Source organism: Scomber japonicus, chromosome 16, assembly GCF_027409825.1.
Source record: "Scomber japonicus isolate fScoJap1 chromosome 16, fScoJap1.pri, whole genome shotgun sequence".
In the NCBI taxonomy this organism is placed as follows: Eukaryota; Metazoa; Chordata; class Actinopteri; order Scombriformes; family Scombridae; genus Scomber; species Scomber japonicus.
Genome location: NC_070593.1, coordinates 22,182,934 through 22,205,365, shown reverse-complemented (window position 1 = coordinate 22,205,365; position 22,432 = coordinate 22,182,934). Strand labels below are relative to the sequence as shown.

Below are 22,432 nucleotides of genomic sequence, written 5' to 3'. Positions count from 1 at the left end.
ACAGTGATCGAATGGTTAATACTGTGTAATACTTGTTGCATTCTTCATGTCCACGAAGCCACGCCCTTGTGTACATGTGAACCACATGGCCCCGCCCCCTCCTGCAGGCGTGATGTATGGGCGTTGATTTCCGGTATTCAGCGTCTGGATTTTCAGGTTCCACATTGTGCGGGTCCTGTGTGTGTGTGTGTATGTGTGTGGTTTGTCTGTGTGTGTGAGAGAGCGTGTGTGTGAGAGTTTGGAGTGTGCTTGTAAACGTTCCCCCAGCAAGCTCGGATACTGTCACCGCTTTGCACCGCAGGCAGGGCTCCGTGCTTCCTACATATGCAAGTTACCGTCGCGGCTCCACAATCGTTGGCCAGCAATGACCGAGAGCCCCGCGACCAAGCCAGCCAACGGGGAAGCGTGTCAGCGCGTGAAGAACGGACTGAAGCCGGAGAGGAACGGCTGGGCGAAGAGCCTCCACCGCTGCCATGAGCCGCAGCCCGAGCACCACGGCCAGCCCGAGGAGGAGGAGGTGAGGCCCGGGATGGGACTAGGGGAGGAGAGGCTGGTGAACACCCGGACGATGCTGTCAGCGCTTTAATTTTTTCAGCCCCCTGCCTCGTTGTTAGGATGTGCCGTTATCACCTCTTAAAGGCGGTTTACGGCTCTGCGTGTGACAGTTTGTTGTCATCCAGCTAAACGCCAAACTCAATTTAAAAAAGTCTAATTTAAAGAGTTATCGCGGATTTTGGATGGTATACACGACCTCAAAACAAGAACCAAAAACTTCCTCTGAATGTTGGTGAGATGCTTTTTAATTCGGCATACTCACATGTCACCGGGCAGCACCTGAGTTCATTAAAATCTCAGCTTTATGAATGGGTTCGCACTGTTCTCCACCGCCCCCTCAGTTGTATTACAGGAAAGGGGGTTCATTTAAAAAAGGCGGGTTGACAACTCTGAAAGTTGAAATTGTTTTGAATGATATCACCGTTTATTCTATGCCGAAATTAAGAAAACGTTTGAAGTCAAGCAAGCAGAGATTATAACTTTCTCTGTCTGGATGATAGCAGTGAGTTTCATGTTGCATCCTTATCTCTTCAGCTGAGAGTGTTTACCTTAGAGGGAGTAGTAGGAGTGGCTCATACTTTATCACTCATTTTTCTGTCTCAGTGATGCGTGAACAACACAGACTGAATTGAGTCATTTAGGAGAACATGGGAATATCATAGGGTGTTTATAAGCAGCAGTCTTTATTGTAAATGAATGGAAAAGCTCAATTTTCTGCAACTATGAGTCAAAAACTCTCTGCACACCTGAGACTGAATCTGTGCTGGTTTGTTATTAGGGATACTCTGAACCAGTGCACCTGTTCAGTTAATGCTTTCCTTTGAGACTGAATGCAAGCTGCATAACAGCTTTTTCCAAAGCGGCTAATGAAATTTACTCCCTTGGGTGCACCCTCTGTTACTGTCCCAATTAACGTGTCCCATCAGACTACATAGTTAGATGCTGTCACACACACAAACAACTTACACTCAGTAATATGTTATACTCTGGAGCTTTTTTTTTAAACTGTGGTAGCAGCATGGCTTTAGGGATGGTCAGCATCACTTTAGTCCAGACTGAAAAATCCTAACTACTATTGGATGGATAGCATGACATTTTGCACAGACTTGGTCCCCTTGTCCCCAATGGATGAACCCTACCGATTTGGATGATCCCTTGACTTTTCCTCTTGTGCCACCAGCCGGTTGATGTTTGTGGTTTAAGAGTAAAATATCTACTAATATCTACAACTAATGGATAGATTGCCATGTAATTTACAACAGGTGTTTAATGTCCCAAGAGGGTAAATTTGAATGACTGTGATCTCCTTGCCAGCTAGTTATGCTACAGGAATGAGATACCTCAACATCCACTTGATGGGATGGCTCAGATGTTTATAGAGATATTCATTTTCCCAGATGTTTTTTTAGGAATTTGATGATCCTCTGACATTTCCTCGAGTACCATGAGGTTTCCTTTTTTTTTTAACAGAAATATCTTGACAACTATTAGACTGCAGTGAAATTTGGTTCAGAGGTTTATGTCTCCCTCAGGATGAATTGTAGTTTGATCTGCTGCTGCTAATCCACTATAGTGCCACTATCAGGTCATTTAGGGCTACATTCCTGAAAATCTAATGCCATCCCCATACCATAATTGGCATTTGTTTAGTGCTAAATTAAGACGGTGAGTGTGGTAAACATAACCTATTAAAAATTGGCATTGTGAACATGTTGATATGCTTGGTATTTAGCTGAAAGCACTGTTACAACAGAGAAAAGTCAAGCATTTTCAGTTATTAGTAGCTCTTGACATCTTAATCAGGAGTTTAGATGTTGTAAGAAGTGAGAAAATAAGGGAGGAGACACTTGTTGTAACCAGCTTGTTCTGTCCGCTGATGTGAGTAAACTGGGTTGGTAGGCTAAGAAACTGAACTGGTGACTGAACCTCAGCTGATTATGGTTCATGCAGATGTCAGCGTCGCTACTCTGTAAGGTATTTGAGAGAGAGAGGCATGACCAGTCACATGTGGCGCCTAATAGCCATGAGCACAGAGACATGATGCGTGCAGGGAGGGTGAATTGCGTAACACTTTTGATTAGTGAGTTTCTCTTTTTACACATCCACTTATCAAGAAGAAGAAAACGGACATGTTAAGTTAATAATCTGTGCCCACAAATCAGCATGTTTTTTTCTTAAAGTGATGAATCTTGTGAAACCCCATTTTAGCTGACTTTTACGTATAAAATATATTATCCATGTGCACGTTTATAACATATTTCTTATTATAATAGTGTGTATATATATATATATATATATATATATATATATCTTAGCTCAGAGTGCACAGATTTACATCAACACAATCAACCCTTCCCTTATTTGGCAGTCAAATCCTCAGTCTCTGGCCTCTGTCACACAATGTTTTCTTCCCTGTATAGTTGGTGTACAGCTGAACCAGAACATACACTGTTTTGGTCTCCTTATCTTCCTCCTACTTGCAATTTGGCCCAACATAAGTCACCTCTAAGTGAGTTAGTAAAGTGTCAGCCAACTATAACAAAAGGCTCAGTGTGTTTTTTGTGATTAGGACAAAGGGTGAGGGAGTAGCAGGAAAGTATACAGTCTGTTTACATTATATACATGGTGACATGCAGCTTTATTTCAGTTAAAGTATTTGTTGGGAACATTTCTTTACGTGGAATTATGAGTCATTATTTTCCTAATTCCTACATGTCAAGGCTGCACACTGCATTAAGGAAAAACAGCATATCAAATATCACAATATTATTCACCAGATACCTTTATATTACTATAATAGTGTAGGGATGACTATTGGTGCTTTCATAAAATATGTAATCAATGAGATTTTTGATAATAATCATCAGTAAAGTTGATATAATAGTGAAAAAAGGCAAATATGAGAGCTGTTATGCAGCCTTTAAAACCAGGAAAACACACTTATACCATACTACGTCATATTACGCTATCCAAACTCTACGACAATATTAGGGCTGTGTATTATTTAAAAAATGATGATACCAATACCAGTACCAGTCCAAGTACCCTTAAAGTGACACCGATACCAATTGAGTGCTTCATTTGATACCCATCACACATTTTGTGCACCTGCTTTTATCCAGTGTAACAGGTGTGTAGTGTAGCCACACTTTAGAGTGTTTAGGTGGCATCTTGGCTGCTGAACTGCTAAGCACGTCAACTCAAATTTACTGAGCCCACCACAGATGGCTTGTAGCTATTGTGGCAGTGGGCCAATCACATGTCGCATTAAATCCAAGAACATTTTCATTGATTGGATGTAAGCAAGTCAGTACAAATAGTCATATATTCTAGCTCTGGATGCCAAAAGGATCGATTGGCAGAAGACGTTTTGATACTACTTGGTATCGATTTATTTCGGTCGATACTGTGAAGGTGTCAAGTACCGATACCTAGCTTTAGATATATATATCTAGTCTCATATCGCAATTAATAAATTACCCAGCTCTACCTGTATGACAGCTTTTTTTACATGAATTTATTTCTAATACCATAATGAGGAAAGTAAGGGCCATGAGAAATAGAATACTGCCTGCAAGAGATAAAACACCCCAGAATATTATTTTCTAGGGACCATCATGTATAGTATTGTGATTTTTGTGACAGAAGAACGTGACTCAATACTGCAACATGTTGTGGTTTCCTTGTACCCAGGTTCTTGCAGCATCATACCCTGCCAGCCTGTACAGTCAGCCCTTTCTCGAGTCTTTCGAGGAAACGCCCATGCTGGTAGCTGTTCTCACCTACATGGGCTACGGCATACTCACCATCTTCGGGTACCTCCGAGACTTTCTCCGCCACTGGAAGATCGAACGGTGCCACATAGCCAGGGAAAAGGAGGAACAAAGGGTAAGAGGATTTCTCAAAGGAACGTAACAATCTGGTTTGGCCCAGTCAAATCACAGCGCTTATAAAGGTTGTCTGGCAAAGTTGACACTGATCTAAACAGGTTTGGGTTGATCATTACTATTAATGCTACTGAGCGTGGCAATGTTTTTTGTTTTTTTTGCTCTCAGCATTCGAGGAAATAATTACAGCAGTTGAGTAAGGTTGTGTAATCTGCACAACAAAAGCAGACGTGTGCTTTATGCAGGCAGCATGCTGTCTTAATAATGGCTGGAATGTAACCATTGTTTTGGTTGTTAAGTAAATCACACAGCGCCAACGCAATGAACAAAATCACTGTCAAGGAAAAGAAAAAAGCCAGATGTATTTCAGGCGGTGAATGGGACTGATTTGGTGGGCTGAAATTAAATTACATGTTTCCTGGTGACCGAATATTTGCCTGTTCTTATAGACAAGGATGTGATGGCAAATGGAAAATTGGGCCTGGTCTATGTGTTGTTTTGTCAGCCAGAATGGACGAATGTAATATTTGCACTCTATTAAGCTTCCCAACGTTGGAAGCTTTACAGGCTCTCACATATCTCATATCTCTCATTTTAAACAGTTTTGCTTCAACCTAAAGAGAAACATACATTTGGCAAAGCAAACTTCAGATCATTTGTAATGTAATCTCATCATCCACTATAATACAATAGCGACCAAGAACTATACAGCAAATGTTGCATTAGCAGATCGGAAAGAATTTGTTACGTCTTATTTATGAACTGCAAATTCACAGAGGTAAATATAATATTTAAGATACCCTCCTTAAGATGTCATGGCTTTTCTTCACAGTACTGTACAAGGGGAGGAGTTAAGATTGCATTTTTGTCAACGCACAGCAAACAGTGGGTTTATCAGCACATTTGGAACATGTCCTTGACCGCATTTGGATTGTTTTTCAATGTGTTATGTAATGTTTGATAGTGAAGCCCATTGTTTTTAAGTATTTGGTTATGTTGAGGAAAGGAAGCCAGTGGGATAGATGAGGGGAAGTCATTATATCACCCATTACATCCCATGGATGTTTCAAAGCGCTCTGTTTCATTTAAAAGAAAAAGGAAAGCTTTATGAGCTACCTGAGTCATGTGTGTAAAGATTATATTTCTAGAGATCCAATTCCTTCCCGCTAAGCTTTCCATAATGTTTGAATGGCACGCAGGTCTTTGAAGTTACTAGTCATTTTTTTTTATAACCATACCATACAATAAACAGTCGGAAATTCCTGCATTCTCCGGTGCTCAGGTCATGTGCTTCTCTCTGCTCGTTCTCATTATTTCCTCCTATTATTTCATCCACGTTTAGGACTTTGTGCCCCTTTACCAAGATTTTGAGAACTTTTACACCAGAAACCTTTACATGCGGATCAGAGACAACTGGAACAGGCCCATATGCAGCGTCCCGGGAGCCAAAATGGACCTGATGGACCGAGCCTCCCGTGACTACAATTGGACTTTTGAGTAAGAAAGACACATTTTTAGTCCAGGCTGTGAACAGTGTCAAAACTCTATGTACTCAGACACACACACAGTGCACAGCAGGGGGCCTCTATGGGATAATAGCAAGGGCAGATAATAGCAAGGGTATAGCTGTAACTGTGCAAACACTGCCTCCTACAAATGCTGAGAAAAGTCACACATATTGATTCAGACCTTCAGACCAGGGCTGACCACATGTTGCACCATCAGACAATTTGATGTTAAGTTGTATAAAAGAGGAAACTGGTACTAAAGTGAAAGTGACTTTTGAGCTTTGAATGTGTAATATTTTATGTAATTACAGTAATGATTTAGAAATGCAAACAATAGAGTCTGCAATTAACAATTCTTTCAAAGAGTTTCAGTTATTTCATTCATCTCCTGATAAGTTTCTCAATTAATCTTTTGTTCTTTTAAAATGTTTTAAAGTCCATCCCGGATTTTCAGAGCCCAGAGCTGAAAACCTTCGTCACATGCTTCTCACATGTAGCATTTATTCGAGGGCTGGTGTACTGGGTTAGTACATTATATAGAGTGGCTGTTACATTCACCCTGTCCAGCTTTGCATGTAATAAATTGTCATTATATCTGATTCTTTTCACATTTTCCTATCTATCTAGTTCAGTTAACTTTATAGAATCCAATTATTATACATATATATGACACTATTCTCATGCATTGCTCATCCCACTGCAAACTGATACACACTTTACAGACTTAAACCAGTTAACTCAAATGAAAAACAAGCCAGATGTATTTTCAAAAATGTAAAAAAGAAATCTACGGGGAGCCCGATCTCATTAAATTACATCCAATCATAATGAATTTGATACTTTAAGTTCTGCTCTGGGTCACTTTCACTGTATAGTTGAATGTAAATGTGAAACACACTCTCTTATATCTTCTGACATTGAAACGGCAGCCTGAGCAGAGAGTTCATGTGAGATTAATCCTCATGACGCCTTGCTGGTGTTTGAGGAAAGAAAGAGCGAGGCTGCTGTGGAGGTGTGTGTAGTCAGACTTCGCACACACACACACACACGCACCCCTACACAAATCAAGGAACGTGGAGTGCAAACAACTGAACCAGAAATAGAAATGCTTTAGTACAAACGCCCATCAAAATTTCCATTCTACTAATGTGTTGAAATTGGAAAAACAAGAGCACTTTCATGCAGTCTGGCCCTTCACTCCACTTCAGTCAGGTTTGTAATTAGCTTGTACTGATCACTTTTAATTGTACCAATACGCTTGCAAAAATATTAGCTTCCTCTCATTGATTGTTTCCTGTCTGTGATTACCATCCTCTCTCTCTCTCTCTCTCTCTCTCTCTCGCTCTCGCTCTCGCTCTCGCTCTCTTTCTCTCTCTTTTTCTCTTTCTCTCTCACTCTCTCTCTCTCTCTCGCTCTCTCTCTCTCTCTCAGGTATACAGGGCGGGTGGTGCAGGATGTGATTAACTTGGGCTCATATAATTACCTCGGCTTCGCTGAGAATACAGGTCCGTGTGCTGACGCTGCAGCCGAGGTCACCATGAAGTACGGCGTCGGAGTTGCGAGCACCAGGCAGGAGACTGGTACAAACAAACACAGCCTCACCCACCACCATTATGATCACTCGAACTTAACCACGGGACTGTACATCATCACAGTAAATAAAGCGTCACAAACCAGATTGTTTGGGTGGTGCAGTAGAATATGACTCGATGGATCCCATCTGTACACATTACGTTTTTGCGCAATGCAAATATCATAAAGCTTTGTTTAATCTTGGCTTAATTTTTTTCCTGCACAGCAAACATTGGTTTTACATCACACATGCACACAGGAGCTTTGAAATGAGCATTAACACCATTGCAATTCAATATGGGGAACATTTAGGGCTGCAATTAACAAATACTTAAATTATCAATTAATCTGTTGATTATTTTCTTGATTAATCAATTAGTTGGTCTAGTTTGTTCTCTAAAATGTCTAATAATAGCAAAAAAGTTTGATCACTGTTTCCCAAAGCCCAAGGACGAGTCTTTTTAATGTCTTGTTTTGTCTCAGCCAACAGTCAAAAAAGCTAAGATAATCAGTTTACTATCAGTGAAGAGAACAGAAACCAGAAAATATACATTTCTATTATATTAGATTAATGTGAGAGGCTGCAACCAGATCATTTTGACAATGGTTTTCTTTAAACTAAAAACTAAAACCGATCAGAACAGTAGCCAATTGATTTTCTGTCGATCGAATAACTAATCAAAATATGTCATTCAACAATAATTTCCATAGAGTAATTATCCTCAAAATAAGTCCTCCAAAACCACCCAAAGCTACCAAAGTATAAAACTTAAACATCTGTTGTAATTCATTTGAAGAGGATGGTCTCAGTCTTAAAGCATCTTGTATTTACATTAGACATCTGTTGCAACTCAGCCTTACAGAGCTGGCCTGATAATATGCAAGTCATCCCGGAGGAGGAAGTGAAATAAGATGAAGAGGTAATATGTTTAGCCGATCTTTACTGATGGGGTAGAATCAATGATGCGTCTTAGACAGACAAGGCCAGCCCGTATTTTGATTAAGGGCAAGGCAGCATGCTCATAAGCACAGTCGGCTGTAAATGTAATAAAGTGATGAATGCGTATAATATACAGTTGATGGCTCATAATCTAGCAGAGAGACAAAGATTGACTCCTCTGCAGCTCGTGGAGGTTTTATGAAATTTATGTGCTTTGGAAGATGAGAGTTGTAGATGCAAAGGTGCATTTTGTAGTGATTGATATGTGTTTATGGTGACTGATTGTATGTTCATATCTTAGGTAACCTGGACAGGCATGAGGAAATGGAGAAACTGGTGGCTAAGTTCCTGGGTGTGGAGTCAGCCATGGCCTTTGGGATGGGATTCGCAACTAACTCCATGAACATACCAGCACTGGCCGGCAAGGTGAGAGCAGACGTGATAAATGTTCCTTTGTAGAGCTGTGATTTATTCTTACAGCCTCTATTTGTTATCTCCACGCTGCGGCTTCACATTTATTTTCCTGTCAGATTTCCTTGATGTTGTCTCAGCACATTTTTCCTTTCTCTTTGTTTCAATGTCTATTCTGTATATTATGTTAATGTCTAGTGAGTCTTTTTTTTTTAAAAATTGCAATAGGTGAAATACCTCCCAACCATATTTGTTTGAGCTCAGTTGGCTCTTACAAAAACGTTTCATAACATTGTGCTATCGCAGGTCACCAGGAGCACCAGAGACACAAAACCACACTCTGGCCTCATATCAGGAGGAAACACTTCCTGTTGGCAAAGCGATTGGTGGCTCGACAGCGTGTCAGAGCGAAAAGATAACAAAAGAGTTCAGACCAGTCTGTTTTGTCACATGCTCATGATGGTTGTTTGGCAGGTAGATGCCACATAGTTGGCTTACTATTGAGCAATCTGGGACTTTTAAACACTTATGTTCCAGTGAAATGATACTAACAAGGTGAAAAGATGGATGGCAGTCGCTCAATGGCTTCTCTTACAGTAGAGTTTTATGTTTGAACTCTACCTTTTGTAGTGGGATGGGAAATCCTATGACCTACGGATGAATGAATTTGCATCTATATCTGTGCAATCAAAACAACACTATTCTCAGTGTAATTATGTCATCACACCATTAAAATGACACTCCACCCACTCACCAACCAATAAAAAAAATGTGTTAAACGGATGTTTTGGTACATTAAAAAAAATCTAATATTGTGTAATATTGTATGTGTAACACTATCTGCTACTTGCTACCTCAAACAGATACAAACAAAAATGATATGTATGAATCAGTCATGCATATTAAAGTTGCTCTGCTGTCTTGCAGGGCTGTCTGATTCTGAGTGATGAACTGAACCATGCCTCGCTGGTGCTGGGAGCCAGACTCTCCGGTTCCACCATCAGAGTCTTCAAACACAACAGTGAGTCTGTGCATACAATTACAGTCTGACTGCTACCTGCTTGTACTGATTCACCGGGATCATTGTGTTCATCTTTCATCTAATAATTGTTCCTATTTCCCAAATGTGTCTCACTACTTATCTGTATACAATAGCTCATTGTTGTCCCTATAGGAATGTTCCTATTTTACTTTAAATGCTTAGTGTTGTCAGTATGTGGTCATGGAATAATGAAATTCAACATTACAACAGGTCATAGACAGTGTTAATCCTGAAGGACTATAGTAACTGGCACTCTGTTGGCACCTCTCTTTAAGCTTGTGTCAGTTATTGACAGGATCTGATGCAGCTTGCTGCTAACAGTGCCTCGCATGGTTGATTTACAACAACTTTATGTCTTGTATATGTTTTTATAGTTGCTCATAAAACAGCTGTGGTCCATATAGCATGTGATACAGTAAATATAATGTGTAGTTAGTTTTGTAGTGAGGATGATTAGCCACTGGTAGTGACATATAACTGTAAAGCTAGAAAGCTGCAGATTGGCTCCTCACAGCTACACCCATATACAAGCATTGTTTGTTTATATATTTTGTAATTTAAGAGATAATAAAGCTGGATTAGTTGGTGCAATATTTGGTAGATAATCCAGTTGAGTCAGATTCTATGCATACAATAATGAAGCAAAACTCTTTTGCCTAGTTGATTAAATAGCGTGTTAAACGAAGCTTGTTTCCGGCTGACATACGGGTCACTGATCAGTTGAACAGATGTTAATGTGCTAAAAACAAGAGCAATTTTATTAAAGATTCTGCCTCGGTTAGATTAAGTGCTTATTAAAGTGCTCAGTGTTCAGTTGTTTGAGGGTCTAGTGTACGAGTGTAAATGAGTTTCTCTCTTTCTGTTACTCCATTTCCAGCTAACTACATACTGCAAATGTTTTTCTGCCTCTGTCATTGATACCACAAATGTTATTTTGACTGTAACCTCCTGATTTTCCTGTCAGATATGCAGAGCCTGGAGAAACTGCTGAGAGAAGCCATAGTTCACGGGCAGCCCAGAACTCACAGACCATGGAAGAAGATCCTCATAGTGGTTGAAGGCATTTACAGGTAGTTAAATCACTGTCTTTTAGATACTTATATGAACCTTTTTTGACACTGAAAGGCATTTTAATTTTGTTGTAGTGTATTTTTTAGTGTCCTACCTTCTGAGTGTTTGTTGAAGTTATGTATATGGTTTATTTGGGGAGTGGTTGCGCTTAGTCATGCTAAAACCAGAAAAACAATGCAAGTTCACCACTTTTTTCCTTCCTGGTTTCAACATGAACAATACCCGCCTTAGTTGCACGCACAGTGGGACTGGTAAAAGCAGTTGTTTTCTGCTATATGTTTTGCACTGAGCAAAAAGAAGTTGTTAAAGCCACAGTTCAGCTATTTGAGATTAGACACTCAAATTCAGTCTAATTTTGTATTTATTTAAGCTAGTTCTCGTATGTATGTCAGTAAGAGTCTCACACAAACAGCACTTACCTTCTGTTGATGGTTCATGTGGTTCCATTAGGTTCAGAACTCTTACTGGTTTACACAGAATAGTATACAAAGAGCAGCTTTAGTGGGTTTCTTTATTCTGCCTGACTGGGTGCAGTACAAGATGCTCCTCTTGGAGCTATAATTTGCATATCATCTGCATATAAATATAATTGAATGAGTAAATAATGGGTTGTTGTTTTTGCTGTTTTTATATTGCTTGTCATAACACTTGTTTTAAAAATGTTAACATAACTTCAGCGACCTATAGCCAGCAATTACTGTTTATGTTTCATAAGCGTAACGGTTTACTGTCAATGACTAATGCAGGAATAATATTTGGGAAGTCCAGCTGTCATTCAAATGAAGGCTGTTTGACATGACGTCATGAGCTCAGACCTTGAGTGGGGAACAACTAATCCTCCCAGAGACACCACACTGGCTTAAATGTCCCTGGTTATCAACAAAGAAATGATTGTGAACACATCAAGACATCTCCCGCATCACTGGCACTGCTGTAACTCTTTCCACTCTCTGCCTCTCTCCTCCCTGCAGTATGGAGGGTAGTGTAGTGCGTTTGCCAGAGGTGATTGCCCTGAAGAAGCGCTACCGAGCCTACCTTTACCTAGACGAGGCCCACAGCATAGGGGCCCTGGGGCCGAGGGGAAGAGGCGTGGTTGATTACTTTGGCCTTGACCCCTGTGATGTGGATGTCATGATGGGCACCTTTACCAAGAGTTTTGGCGCTGCAGGGGGATACATAGCAGGGAAAAAGGTGAGGATGAAGGATTGTTGGTATATTATATGGGCATTTCATTCATTATAGGTTACATATTACATGAAATTATATGAGTTATAAAAAAAATTGCAGATAAGGGCCAGCATAGAATGAGCTGTCACTGATTTTAAAGCACGTGACATGTAGTCACAAGACACGTATCGTTGCCCAGTTAGGTGGGTTGTAACAGTAAATAAGTGTAGATTGAATACGGATGTTAAACATATCTGTGCTCATTTTAAATCTGAGTTTAAGATATTTGAGCAGGATTTTTGGGAATCACAACTAGTTTGGAAACTAGTTCCTCTCCAATGTGTGTTGGACAAGTGTGATGTGGAAGTAGTAGACACAAATTATAATTCAAAGCAAAGTATTTTTGTGTTTTAAAACATGCCTGTAAAGGGGGCTTTAAACAACTTATTTGTCTCCAGGAAATGCAGAAAAGATTATGACACCAAAACATGCAAAAAATTGTTCAAGTAAAAGTGTAACCAGTGTACAATGAATGACAGTGTTTAATGGGTCCTCACGTACTCCCACCATCTTCATTTTACTTCATTCAGAGAGCCAGCATGAGACAGTTACAGGACAATAAAGTGTTAATAATCTACACATTGTGATAAAACAGTAAATATGGATGGTAGTTTAAAACTGTCCCAAGTCCAAGTCCCAAAAGTTCCAAATAGAGATTCACTGATACCAATACTGATTTCGGATATTGGTCTGATCCTGACTGGATCAGGTATCGGTGATCATGGTCCAATCTGGAATCAGATATCATTGTTTTAATAAATAACAATTCAGTAAATTTATACTTATGCATTTATTTGTTACATTTTAGTTAGGAAAGCAATGTTAAAGTCAAACCTGAAGTTGCCTTACACATAAACAATAATCCTTGTCTCTTCAACACAGTGAGGCATACAGCTTATTAATTCAACACTGGTATCAGATCGGTATTCGGTATCAGCCAATACCTAAAGCCCAGGTATCAGTATCAGGACTAAAAAAGTCAGATCCGTGCATCCCTACTCCCAAATCCCTTGTGGTTGTAGAGAAAGTAATTAGAGCAGTGTTGTTCATGTATATCTGCTTACATCTCCTGTGTGTCTACTGGGTTTAGGACCTCATAGAGTACCTGCGCTCCCATTCCCACAGTGCGGTCTATGCCACCTCCATGTCTCCTCCTGTGGTGGAGCAAATCATCACTTCTATGAAGTGCATTATGGGAGAGGATGGCACAACGTTAGGTGAGTCCACATTGGCACCATAACACTTGTCTTTATGCTGAGAGAGATGCTGAGGTCTAATAAAAAGTGTACTCGCTGGATTCTTACATCTTGTTTAGTGATGGAGAGTTTGTCTTAACACCTCCATCATCCACATTAAATAAGAGTCTGTATGTACACTAAACCAAAGAAGGGGATTTCCAAAGTGGGGGATGTAGAATTAAAACTGAGAATTCATTGTTCTATCTGTCTTAAAATATTCACAGCACACAAACAAAATGAGACAATATTTGAAGTCTTCCACCCCAAACATGAAGGAACCCCCTTTTCACTAAGAAAACTGTCAAGCTCAGCAGAATCCTTTTATTCAAACGGTATCTGTTCCTTCAAATGCCCAACATGCTTCCTGCATAGCAGCTTTCCAGTTCAGACAATAACGCTTAAAGTACTTGTGACATACCAAAAGATGTCGAAGAGCAGCTCATGACAATGTGAGACATTTCATCAGAGGGATGAAGAAACTGACAGCTTAACAAACAGAAGGAATACACGTCTGACACTTCCACGGCAAAGTGTGTCAAACATCAGACTTGCTTTTCCACTTTCTTGTTTGACACAGTTGAACGCATCTAACCTTAGCTGCTGTAGTTCTCATCAGTTGCCACCAGATGGCAGTGCACGCCAAGGCTACACTGGTTAAGAACAGTATAAACAGGATCTCTCTGCCAACTGCAGAAAATGTTTAAATAAATACCAACAATTTATAAACTGCTCCAGAGTCTTATAATGCATGGCACGCCCTTTCTGCATTTTTAATCGGCAGATTTGAATTAGACTGCTGTGACTTCTAATTTTTCTAATATATTAATTATAATAAACGGTGTCATAAAAGTAAATACTTCTTCCATCCCTTTATGCCCTGAGCTGAGCCTCTCAGGCTGTGAACAAGTCTCATCTCCTTTGCTGGGATTGTTAATTGTGTGCACAAAAACATGTTCTCCATACACATAGATATATATATGATCTATATGATATGTAGTATGAAAATCACTTTCTATGACCAATTGTGGACCAAATTGTGTGCGCACACTAAATAGTTTGTGGTGTTTTTTGCTGCAAACTCAGCTATGCAGAGAGCCCAGTGAAAAGATGTTGTATGAGAGAAGGAAAAACATGACAGAGAAACTAAAGACTTGATCTCCACATGGTGCCTGTATGCTGAAACACTCAGATGTTTTCTCACTCATAAAAGTGATTGTCTGCAGCTGCTTGTCAGCCTTTCTTTTTTCATTTTTTTTAAAGGCATCGTTAACCTACGGTTGCTCTAAATAATTCCCCAATCAACACGTTTTGAAAGGAAAATACTGTTTAATTCATATACATTTTTATTTACGTAGTGTTTTTACACTCCATCTGCTCCTTTCTCTAATTCCCAGTCTGCTTTTTTTTACACAACAAATGAGAACAGTTACAATAATGTTGTGTATGAGTTTCTGACATACTTTGCTGTCAACTCACAAGTTTCAAAACCCACCCCCTACCCCCTCACCCCAGGCTGTGAACGTGTGAGACAGCTGGCAGAGAACACAGTCTACTTCCGCAAGAGGCTTCGAGAAATGGGTTTCATCATCTACGGCAACAACGACTCTCCTGTAGTTCCCATGATGCTCTACATGCCAGCAAAGATAGGGTGAGCCTCTGCCTTTGACTGGCTGCTGTTACTGATTATTATCCACTAAAACTGCAGCACCATTAAAATTCTGGCAATATCATGATTGATTGATTTGTCTGAAACTTCAAATATTAGTAAAAACACAAGTACTACTCTAATAAAAAAAATCTATTCTAATAAAACGATTACTATGAGAACAGTGTTAAATTTAGTTTTTACATGTATATTTTTATCTCCACAGAAGCCAATTTCATATATTTTGATCGATACAATTGGTAATACTTTATCCATTATACATTAATAATTCATATCCCATCTTATACAATATTTTCCACATTTTTTGTTCACAATTCAATATATCTTTATTCTTCTTCTGGATCTTTTAACCACCTCTCATCTTTCCAGCAGATGGAGTTTGATTAGTTGTCATCATGTGAACCAAATGTGGAAACTTTAATAAATATGTATTCATTTATAACTTATATTCATCTCATCCACTCGGTGAACCATTGAATTTGAATTTGAATTTAAGGTCAATTATTGAGCTGATAATGTCAAACTGTTTCGGTGACTGTCGCTCTCAATCTTTGTCATGGCAGAGCGTTTGGCAGGGAGATGCTGAAGAGGAACATCGGGGTGGTGGTCGTCGGTTTCCCCGCTACGCCCATCATCGAGTCCCGGGCACGCTTCTGCATTTCAGCCGCACACTCAAAAGACATGCTCGACCGGGTAACTAAGCATTTTCATTATGTTTAGACAAATAAGAAAATGTATTTGTCACTTTTGAAGTTCTTATGGCAAACCAACAGATCTTGATTTGAAGCAATTTAATTCATTTTCATATACATTATTATTAAAAAACACAAAATACACTTTCTGCCATAAGACAACGATATACCTTATAGTTAAAGCTGCCAAATGTGTCTACAGTAAACTATATCAAGCTCCATCAAAAGAGCTGTCATCGAGTGACGCCTCAAACACAGCAGTTCAATTGTGACTGTCGAATCTAGTGTGTCTCCTTCAGACTTACCGTCTTGTCTTTTTTGTACAAAGCCTGCATAAAATTTTAAGATTTGCACCTGTAGGAGCAAGAATATTGATGTTGACTAGTCTTGCATAGCCAGCTCTCATTGTGCTCTGCCCACACAGGAGAAAGGTCTGGTTTCACTGAGGCATTATTCGATGAAAAACACACTCTGAATTGTTAGAATTTTCTTTTAATTAATCAGAATTGTCCGCCTCTAACCGGAGCTGTATTAACAGTCACTGGTACTTTTGGTAAATATGGTTCCAGGGGACTTTGACTAATTACTACACTCTAGTACAAATCAAGTGTTGGCCAAAGTTTTCCAACATGTAGCTTATTAGCAACATTGGCTGGCTGTTATTGGTTTTCATTAAAAACAGTAACAGATTCCACAGAGAGGAACAGAAAGCCAATATTCCACAATTGCTATGTTTATCTCAGTGGTGGTTTGTTCAAAGTTCTACTGCTTAAATTTTTTAAGACTTTCATTTCCTCCAAGTTGTTTGACACCACCAAAAGGTGGCGTAATTACCATGACTAGAAGGTCTCCAAAGGGTTGCTTCTCTTACAGGAGGCCAGTTAAAAAGTCGACTGTCACTCCAGGATGAACAGAGTGTGTTAACTTCAAATAATGTGACTCATCCAAAAACTACAGTGAAGTGTCAGCTAGTGAACCGTGCAGTGTATTAGTTGTCTTTTCCAAGAGTTGAGACCTCAGCACTTACCCATCCTCTTTTCTCATTGTGCTGGTCCACGAAAGTGCACATCGTTCAGCTTTCAATTGCTCTCGGCAGCACATCAAAAAGCCACCCAGTCTTCTCAAAGAGGACTTTTCTTCTACTATACTGAAGTGAGGTTACTGCAGACTTGCCCCTTCTTTCTCTTCCGGTCACTGTCTTAACCGATACTCCTTCTTATTTTACATAGATTTAGATGATCTCATACACTGGGTGAACCATCTCCATCTCTGTATCTAATTGGGGTGTCCTCGTGGCTACTTGGCTGTTGCTGTATTGGGGAGTTGTAATTCTTCTCCTATTCTTCTTTCTTGCTCTTCCAAAAAAAAATAAAATGAAATAAAGTGAAGACAGGGAGTGGGAGTATTGTAGTGTTGTACTGCTTTTATCTGTCATGATGTTAAAACCTCTCCCTGTTAGCCGTTCCCTCTGTATAGTTCTCTTGTACTTTGATGTGTCATGTTGATTTTTGTTTCTTTTATCTGCTGGTGAGCTTTTGCTGTTTTTCCTCTTATTCACACACCCACTCATGTACACATAAACCTATACTCTAGTATTTTTGGCAACCTTCCATTGACCTCATTAAAGGTCAGTTGGATTTGGCCTGTTTACTTTCAGCGTTACTCACCAAAACACAGGCTGTAACACAGGCAACATTGTTTTTCAAAGAGTTTCCTTCATTTCAAAACATTTGCAAAGACAGTTTTATGGATGTAAACTGCATTGTTTACATCCATACCGTTGAGCAGTCATCTTTTCCCCTCTCTTTGCTGGTGAATTTCTGCATGTTTGGGATTTTACTGCAGCTTGTAGATCAGTGAAATACTGTGAAACTGTTGGCAGTACGATGTATCTAACCTTAATCAAATGTCAAATCTTAACTAACATGTTGAAGTATGCTTACATGTCAGTCATGTTGCCAAAAAAGTAAGACACCCAGATAAGTATTACTCTATGGCTGGGTATCGGTACTCGATACCTTTTTTAAGGTAGTAGATCACATAGTATCAAAATGGCTCCTGTCAAACTGTACCTGCAAATGCTCCTTTTTGCATCCAGAGCTAGAAAATATGACTATTTGTATGGACTTGCTCACAGCCGGTCAAAGCAAGTGTTCTTTGATTTAATGTTACATGTGAATGGCCCATTGCCACAGCAGCTACAGCCTGTGGTGTATTTGAGTTAGCAGTTCAGCAGCCAAGCTGTGTGTGTGTGCTGTAGTGTGGCAACACTACACGCCTTAAATGTTAATCATTTGAAGACTTTTGAAATGCATTTTTGTAAAAAAAAAAATGATGGATTGAAGTACTTAATTGGTATCAGTATCACTTTAAGGGTACTTGGAGTGGTATTGGTATTGTAATGTTTTAAATGATACCCAGGCCTACCCAACTCTGTAGTACCATTTGTTTTCCACAGTTTAGTATCTTTCAGCTCATAGTTTGGGTTTACTGTTTTGTTTCAGTCAATGGCAGACTAGTTCTTTCAGTGGAAAGGCTCTGATAGATCCATTGTACTCTACTTACCCAACATCACACACACAAAATAAGCAACTCTCTGATGAACATATTTGAGCATTTAGCTGCTAAAGAGACAGATATTTTTCTCAGGAGTTGGTAGAGGTAGAAGGAGGGTGAGTTTCAGATTTACATTCATCAGGTGGACACAAACACAACTCCAAGTGAATGCCAATTTTGCTCTATGTCTGCTGGATGTGTAAATAGGCAATGTGGTTGCTAACACGTTTGCCATATCAACCATGTGAGGTGATAATATGTCAATGTTGTGTTCGTAGCTTGTTGCACTATCCCCAATTGTTTGAGAATGAAATATCCAGGTGCCAGAAACGTTGGACATAACTTGATAAGAAAAAATTCCTGATAATAACACTTGATGATAAGTGGCAGGTAACTTGTCACATGTGGTACCCTTGTATAACCGCCTGGAATTGAAAGTTTTAATGATATTACTCAGACATCTTGCACTCTGAAACTCTGAAGACCAAATACCCTCTTCTTGGGTGAAGTGTGAATAATCACTCACTGCTGTTTAGATACCCTATCTGTTTTAACTAATCACTTCCTGTGCTCTTAAAAAAACTTCCTACTGGTGACTACACCTCACACTCAAGTAATACAAATGACACATTGGAAATATCAGGTCTAGCTGCAGCATTTCAGTCAGCGTTCTTCTCTGTTTCAGCCCAAGTTTGTCATTTAATCTCACAAGGCTGGTGTGTTTTTCCATAAAAATCTTATTTTAAATGTCTTTGAGCCACATATTTGCTCTTCATGTTGACAGCTTTTTTATTGTACAAATGTCTCCACAGGCGCTGAGTGTCATCGGTGAGGTAGGAGACCTTCTTCAGCTCAAGTACTCCCGACACAGAATACAGCCGTCTTCGGCTCGGCCATTTGACGATAATGTGTATGAGGACATTGACGACTGATGAACCACTCCTCTTCTAAAGTGGTGTGAACCAGAACAACCCCAGAAAATACAGAACGGGTCAAGATGGATCACAAGTCTTCCACAAGGACCGTGATGTGCACAGGTGCCCCTTGTCACTAGCTTGCCATAATGTAAATCCCCCCTCCCCTCAACAAAAAGGAAAACACTTACAACCATCATCTAGTTCTACTTTGCCTTACCTAAACATGCAGAACATGTGGTGAACACACTGAAAAACAACACCTCTGCTTTTTCCGTGTGTGTTTTTTGTTTTTTATTACTTTTTTTTTTATCATTATGTGTCTTAAGAATGTTATTGTTTGGTAGTATGTGTGTATGTTGTATGTTCTTATTGCTTGTAGCGTTGGTCACGTTATGTGAAGTCGACAACTTTCCAAATGTTTCTAAAATTGTGAGCTGCTGGGATTTTTTTCACCATATGGATAAAGTGAACTTTACTGAGGTAAAATTAACATTTAATCATCATCAAAAGAATAAGACTTGTTCCATCTTTTATCCAGAACAGTTCAGATTAGGTATTAATGCCATAGACCGAAAGCAAAAAGCACTGGATGTTGTATTGTTTGCACAGGACCGTTTAAGTCCCCAGATTTTAATTAATTAATTTAAAAAAAAGTTATTTATCCCTGTCATAGTCATGTCCATTAACAAGACATCATACAGAGTGACGTTGATGGCGGCGGTGTGCTCTCTCCTAGGTGCCTTCTGGTTTTCTCAAAGGAGGATTTATATGGTGAAACCAGTAGAAGTTTTCTCCATCCTGTTTTAAGGGGACAGGACTAGACAAAAAAAGTTCTGATGACATAATTTAGAAATGATAGTGCTTGTTTAACAAGGCTTGATCAGATGACTTTGAACCAATCGATATTTGGCACATTACATTGTTGTCATTCCATCCTTGGCTTTCCTTGGCAGGCTGAAAATGTGGAGCCTTTAGGTTGATTTGATGAACAGTGGTGTTTATATAATACTAAAAAAGGTTGCCAAATATTAGAAGATAATTACTCAGTGACTTGTTTTAAAGTTTGACGTTTTGAGAAACGTGCTTATATGCTCACTTGCTGAGAGTTACATGACAAAAAAATGATTATTTATGTCCTTATGCTGAATATGAGGCTGTAGCTTCAAATTTAGCAGCTAAATATGAGGTTATAGCTTCATAATTAGCAGGCAATTAGCTTAGCCTAGCCCATAGATAAAAAGTTACAACCTGTAGCTCTATGTAGCGCAAAAAAATATTGTTTTGTATGGAATAAACAAACAAGATTAAACACGTTAATTAGTGAGCTGTAAAGGTGCTGATAGGTAAATGTTTTAAACTTTAACCGAGCTAGGCTAGCTGTTTCCTCCCAGTTTTTCAGCTAAGCTTTAAGCTAAACTAGAGCTACTAAGCTAACTGTACCATAAGAAAGCAATTAGATGTTTTACCCAAAATGTGGCTGTAATTTGAGGCCAGTGAGATAAAAGGTTGAATATCTAATGTTCACTACACTAAGCTAAATTATATGCAGTGCCAAAATAGAAATGGATCCAAAGTACTACTAAGAATCCCAATCATACTAGTCATGTAGTCTAAATTTGACCTGTGCCTGACAACATGCCATTAGCCATTTTAAATCCTTGTGTAAGAGAGTAAATTGCCCACACATAGAGAACAAATCCAATGCTCCATAGCTAATGCATCAATACAAAGATTCTCTGGCAGCTCCAACAATCAGAGCTTGATTGTTGAAAATGGTGAATATCCTCTTATGTAAACCTATTATGTAATGTATCTGTATCCATTCTGAATGGAAAAAAACAAAAACACTTTAACATACACAAATCTATTGTTTCATCAGTCCTCAAACCACTGACAAAATGTACAATTAAATTGAATTACATTATGACTACCCCAGGACTGACACATAGTGGCTTTACCTGATATATTCCACTACTCAATACATATGGAGTATAATTACAAAAAACTGAACAATCCCCAAAGCCCGGGACAACGGTGTATCCAGCGGCAAAACTATGAAAAAATCTTTTCTTCGTTTTTTATCAACCAATCAAACTGTTTTTTATTAACGATCCTTTTAAAAAAAAGCAACATTTGATTTAAACTTATAGTAAATTGCAGTTTTGGAAATAAAAACAAAACAAAAATGTCTACTGAAACTTGAATGGGGAATTTAACCCCAACCATTTATTACACATGGATTTGGCCGCCCGTGATTACCTCTTCCTCCCACCACCACCGGCATCCTTCAGTGTGATTGTATGGGTTTTTTTTTTTTTTTAACTTGACCATATTAGTCTGCATTTGTACCAGTGACCTCAAAGATGAAGCTCAATATGCCTCACAGGACACTAGGCCAGAGTTGTGACTGTCCAATTAGTCCATTTTAAAATATTTGCCCAATAGTGCAAAGCTGTTCTCTGGTAAAGTTTCATTTCCAGGCAAGACAAGAGAATATCTTAACTATTAAGACTAAACTAGTCTGGACTGATCCATCATTGTTTGTAATTTCCTTCATTTCCGCCCTATCTCTTAGGTGCTTATTAGTAATAACCACATGGCTTTGTGTCTGATAACGTCAATGCCTTGTAAAACAAAGTGCGATTTTTGTTGGATTTGAAACGTGCAGTGATTCAAAAGTCATCATTTATCATATTTCAGTCTGTGACTGGGAGCGAGTGTGTGCTTGCTTGCGTGATTTGAGGTATTAATGTGTGTCTCTGCACTTTTGCCTTGATTTTCTTCTACGTCCACACCTGTCTTTTGAACCTTGAGTTTTATCATTTTGCTACTGACCTTTGGGACAGCAACACTCCTTAATGAAGGCAGCTGTAAAAAAACAACAAAAAAACAAAACAACAAAAAAACAAAAAAGTAGAAAAAGATAGAAAGACAGAAATCCTACATGCATACAGTCACACTTGCATGTATGCACATTAACAAGTATTCTGTAACCACTCGTTCCTCATACTAATGCATGTACAGTAAGAATTAGTCATTGAAGCTGCTCTGCACCACAGCTTGTGGTGCTCAATGATGAACACTGTTCTGCTAGATGTGACTTTTTTGAATGTCTTCATAAGAATCCACTTCATTCCAGGAGATGTTATA

General features: G+C 39.1%; 1 protein-coding gene across 1 annotated transcript; it reads left to right on the top strand.

Annotated features, from left to right (window-relative positions):
- The first annotated feature begins 152 nt into the window (after positions 1 to 152).
- On the top strand, positions 153 to 20,663 carry LOC128375254 (serine palmitoyltransferase 2-like). Its single transcript, XM_053335556.1, has 12 exons — positions 153 to 517; positions 4,249 to 4,443; positions 5,785 to 5,939; positions 7,382 to 7,530; positions 8,764 to 8,888; positions 9,801 to 9,894; positions 10,880 to 10,985; positions 11,958 to 12,177; positions 13,304 to 13,430; positions 14,964 to 15,099; positions 15,681 to 15,810; positions 19,178 to 20,663. The coding sequence occupies exons 1-12, from the start codon at positions 365 to 367 to the stop codon at positions 19,295 to 19,297; spliced, it is 1,710 nt and encodes a 569-aa protein (XP_053191531.1). The 5' UTR covers positions 153 to 364; the 3' UTR covers positions 19,298 to 20,663.
- The last annotated feature ends 1,769 nt before the right edge of the window (positions 20,664 to 22,432 follow it).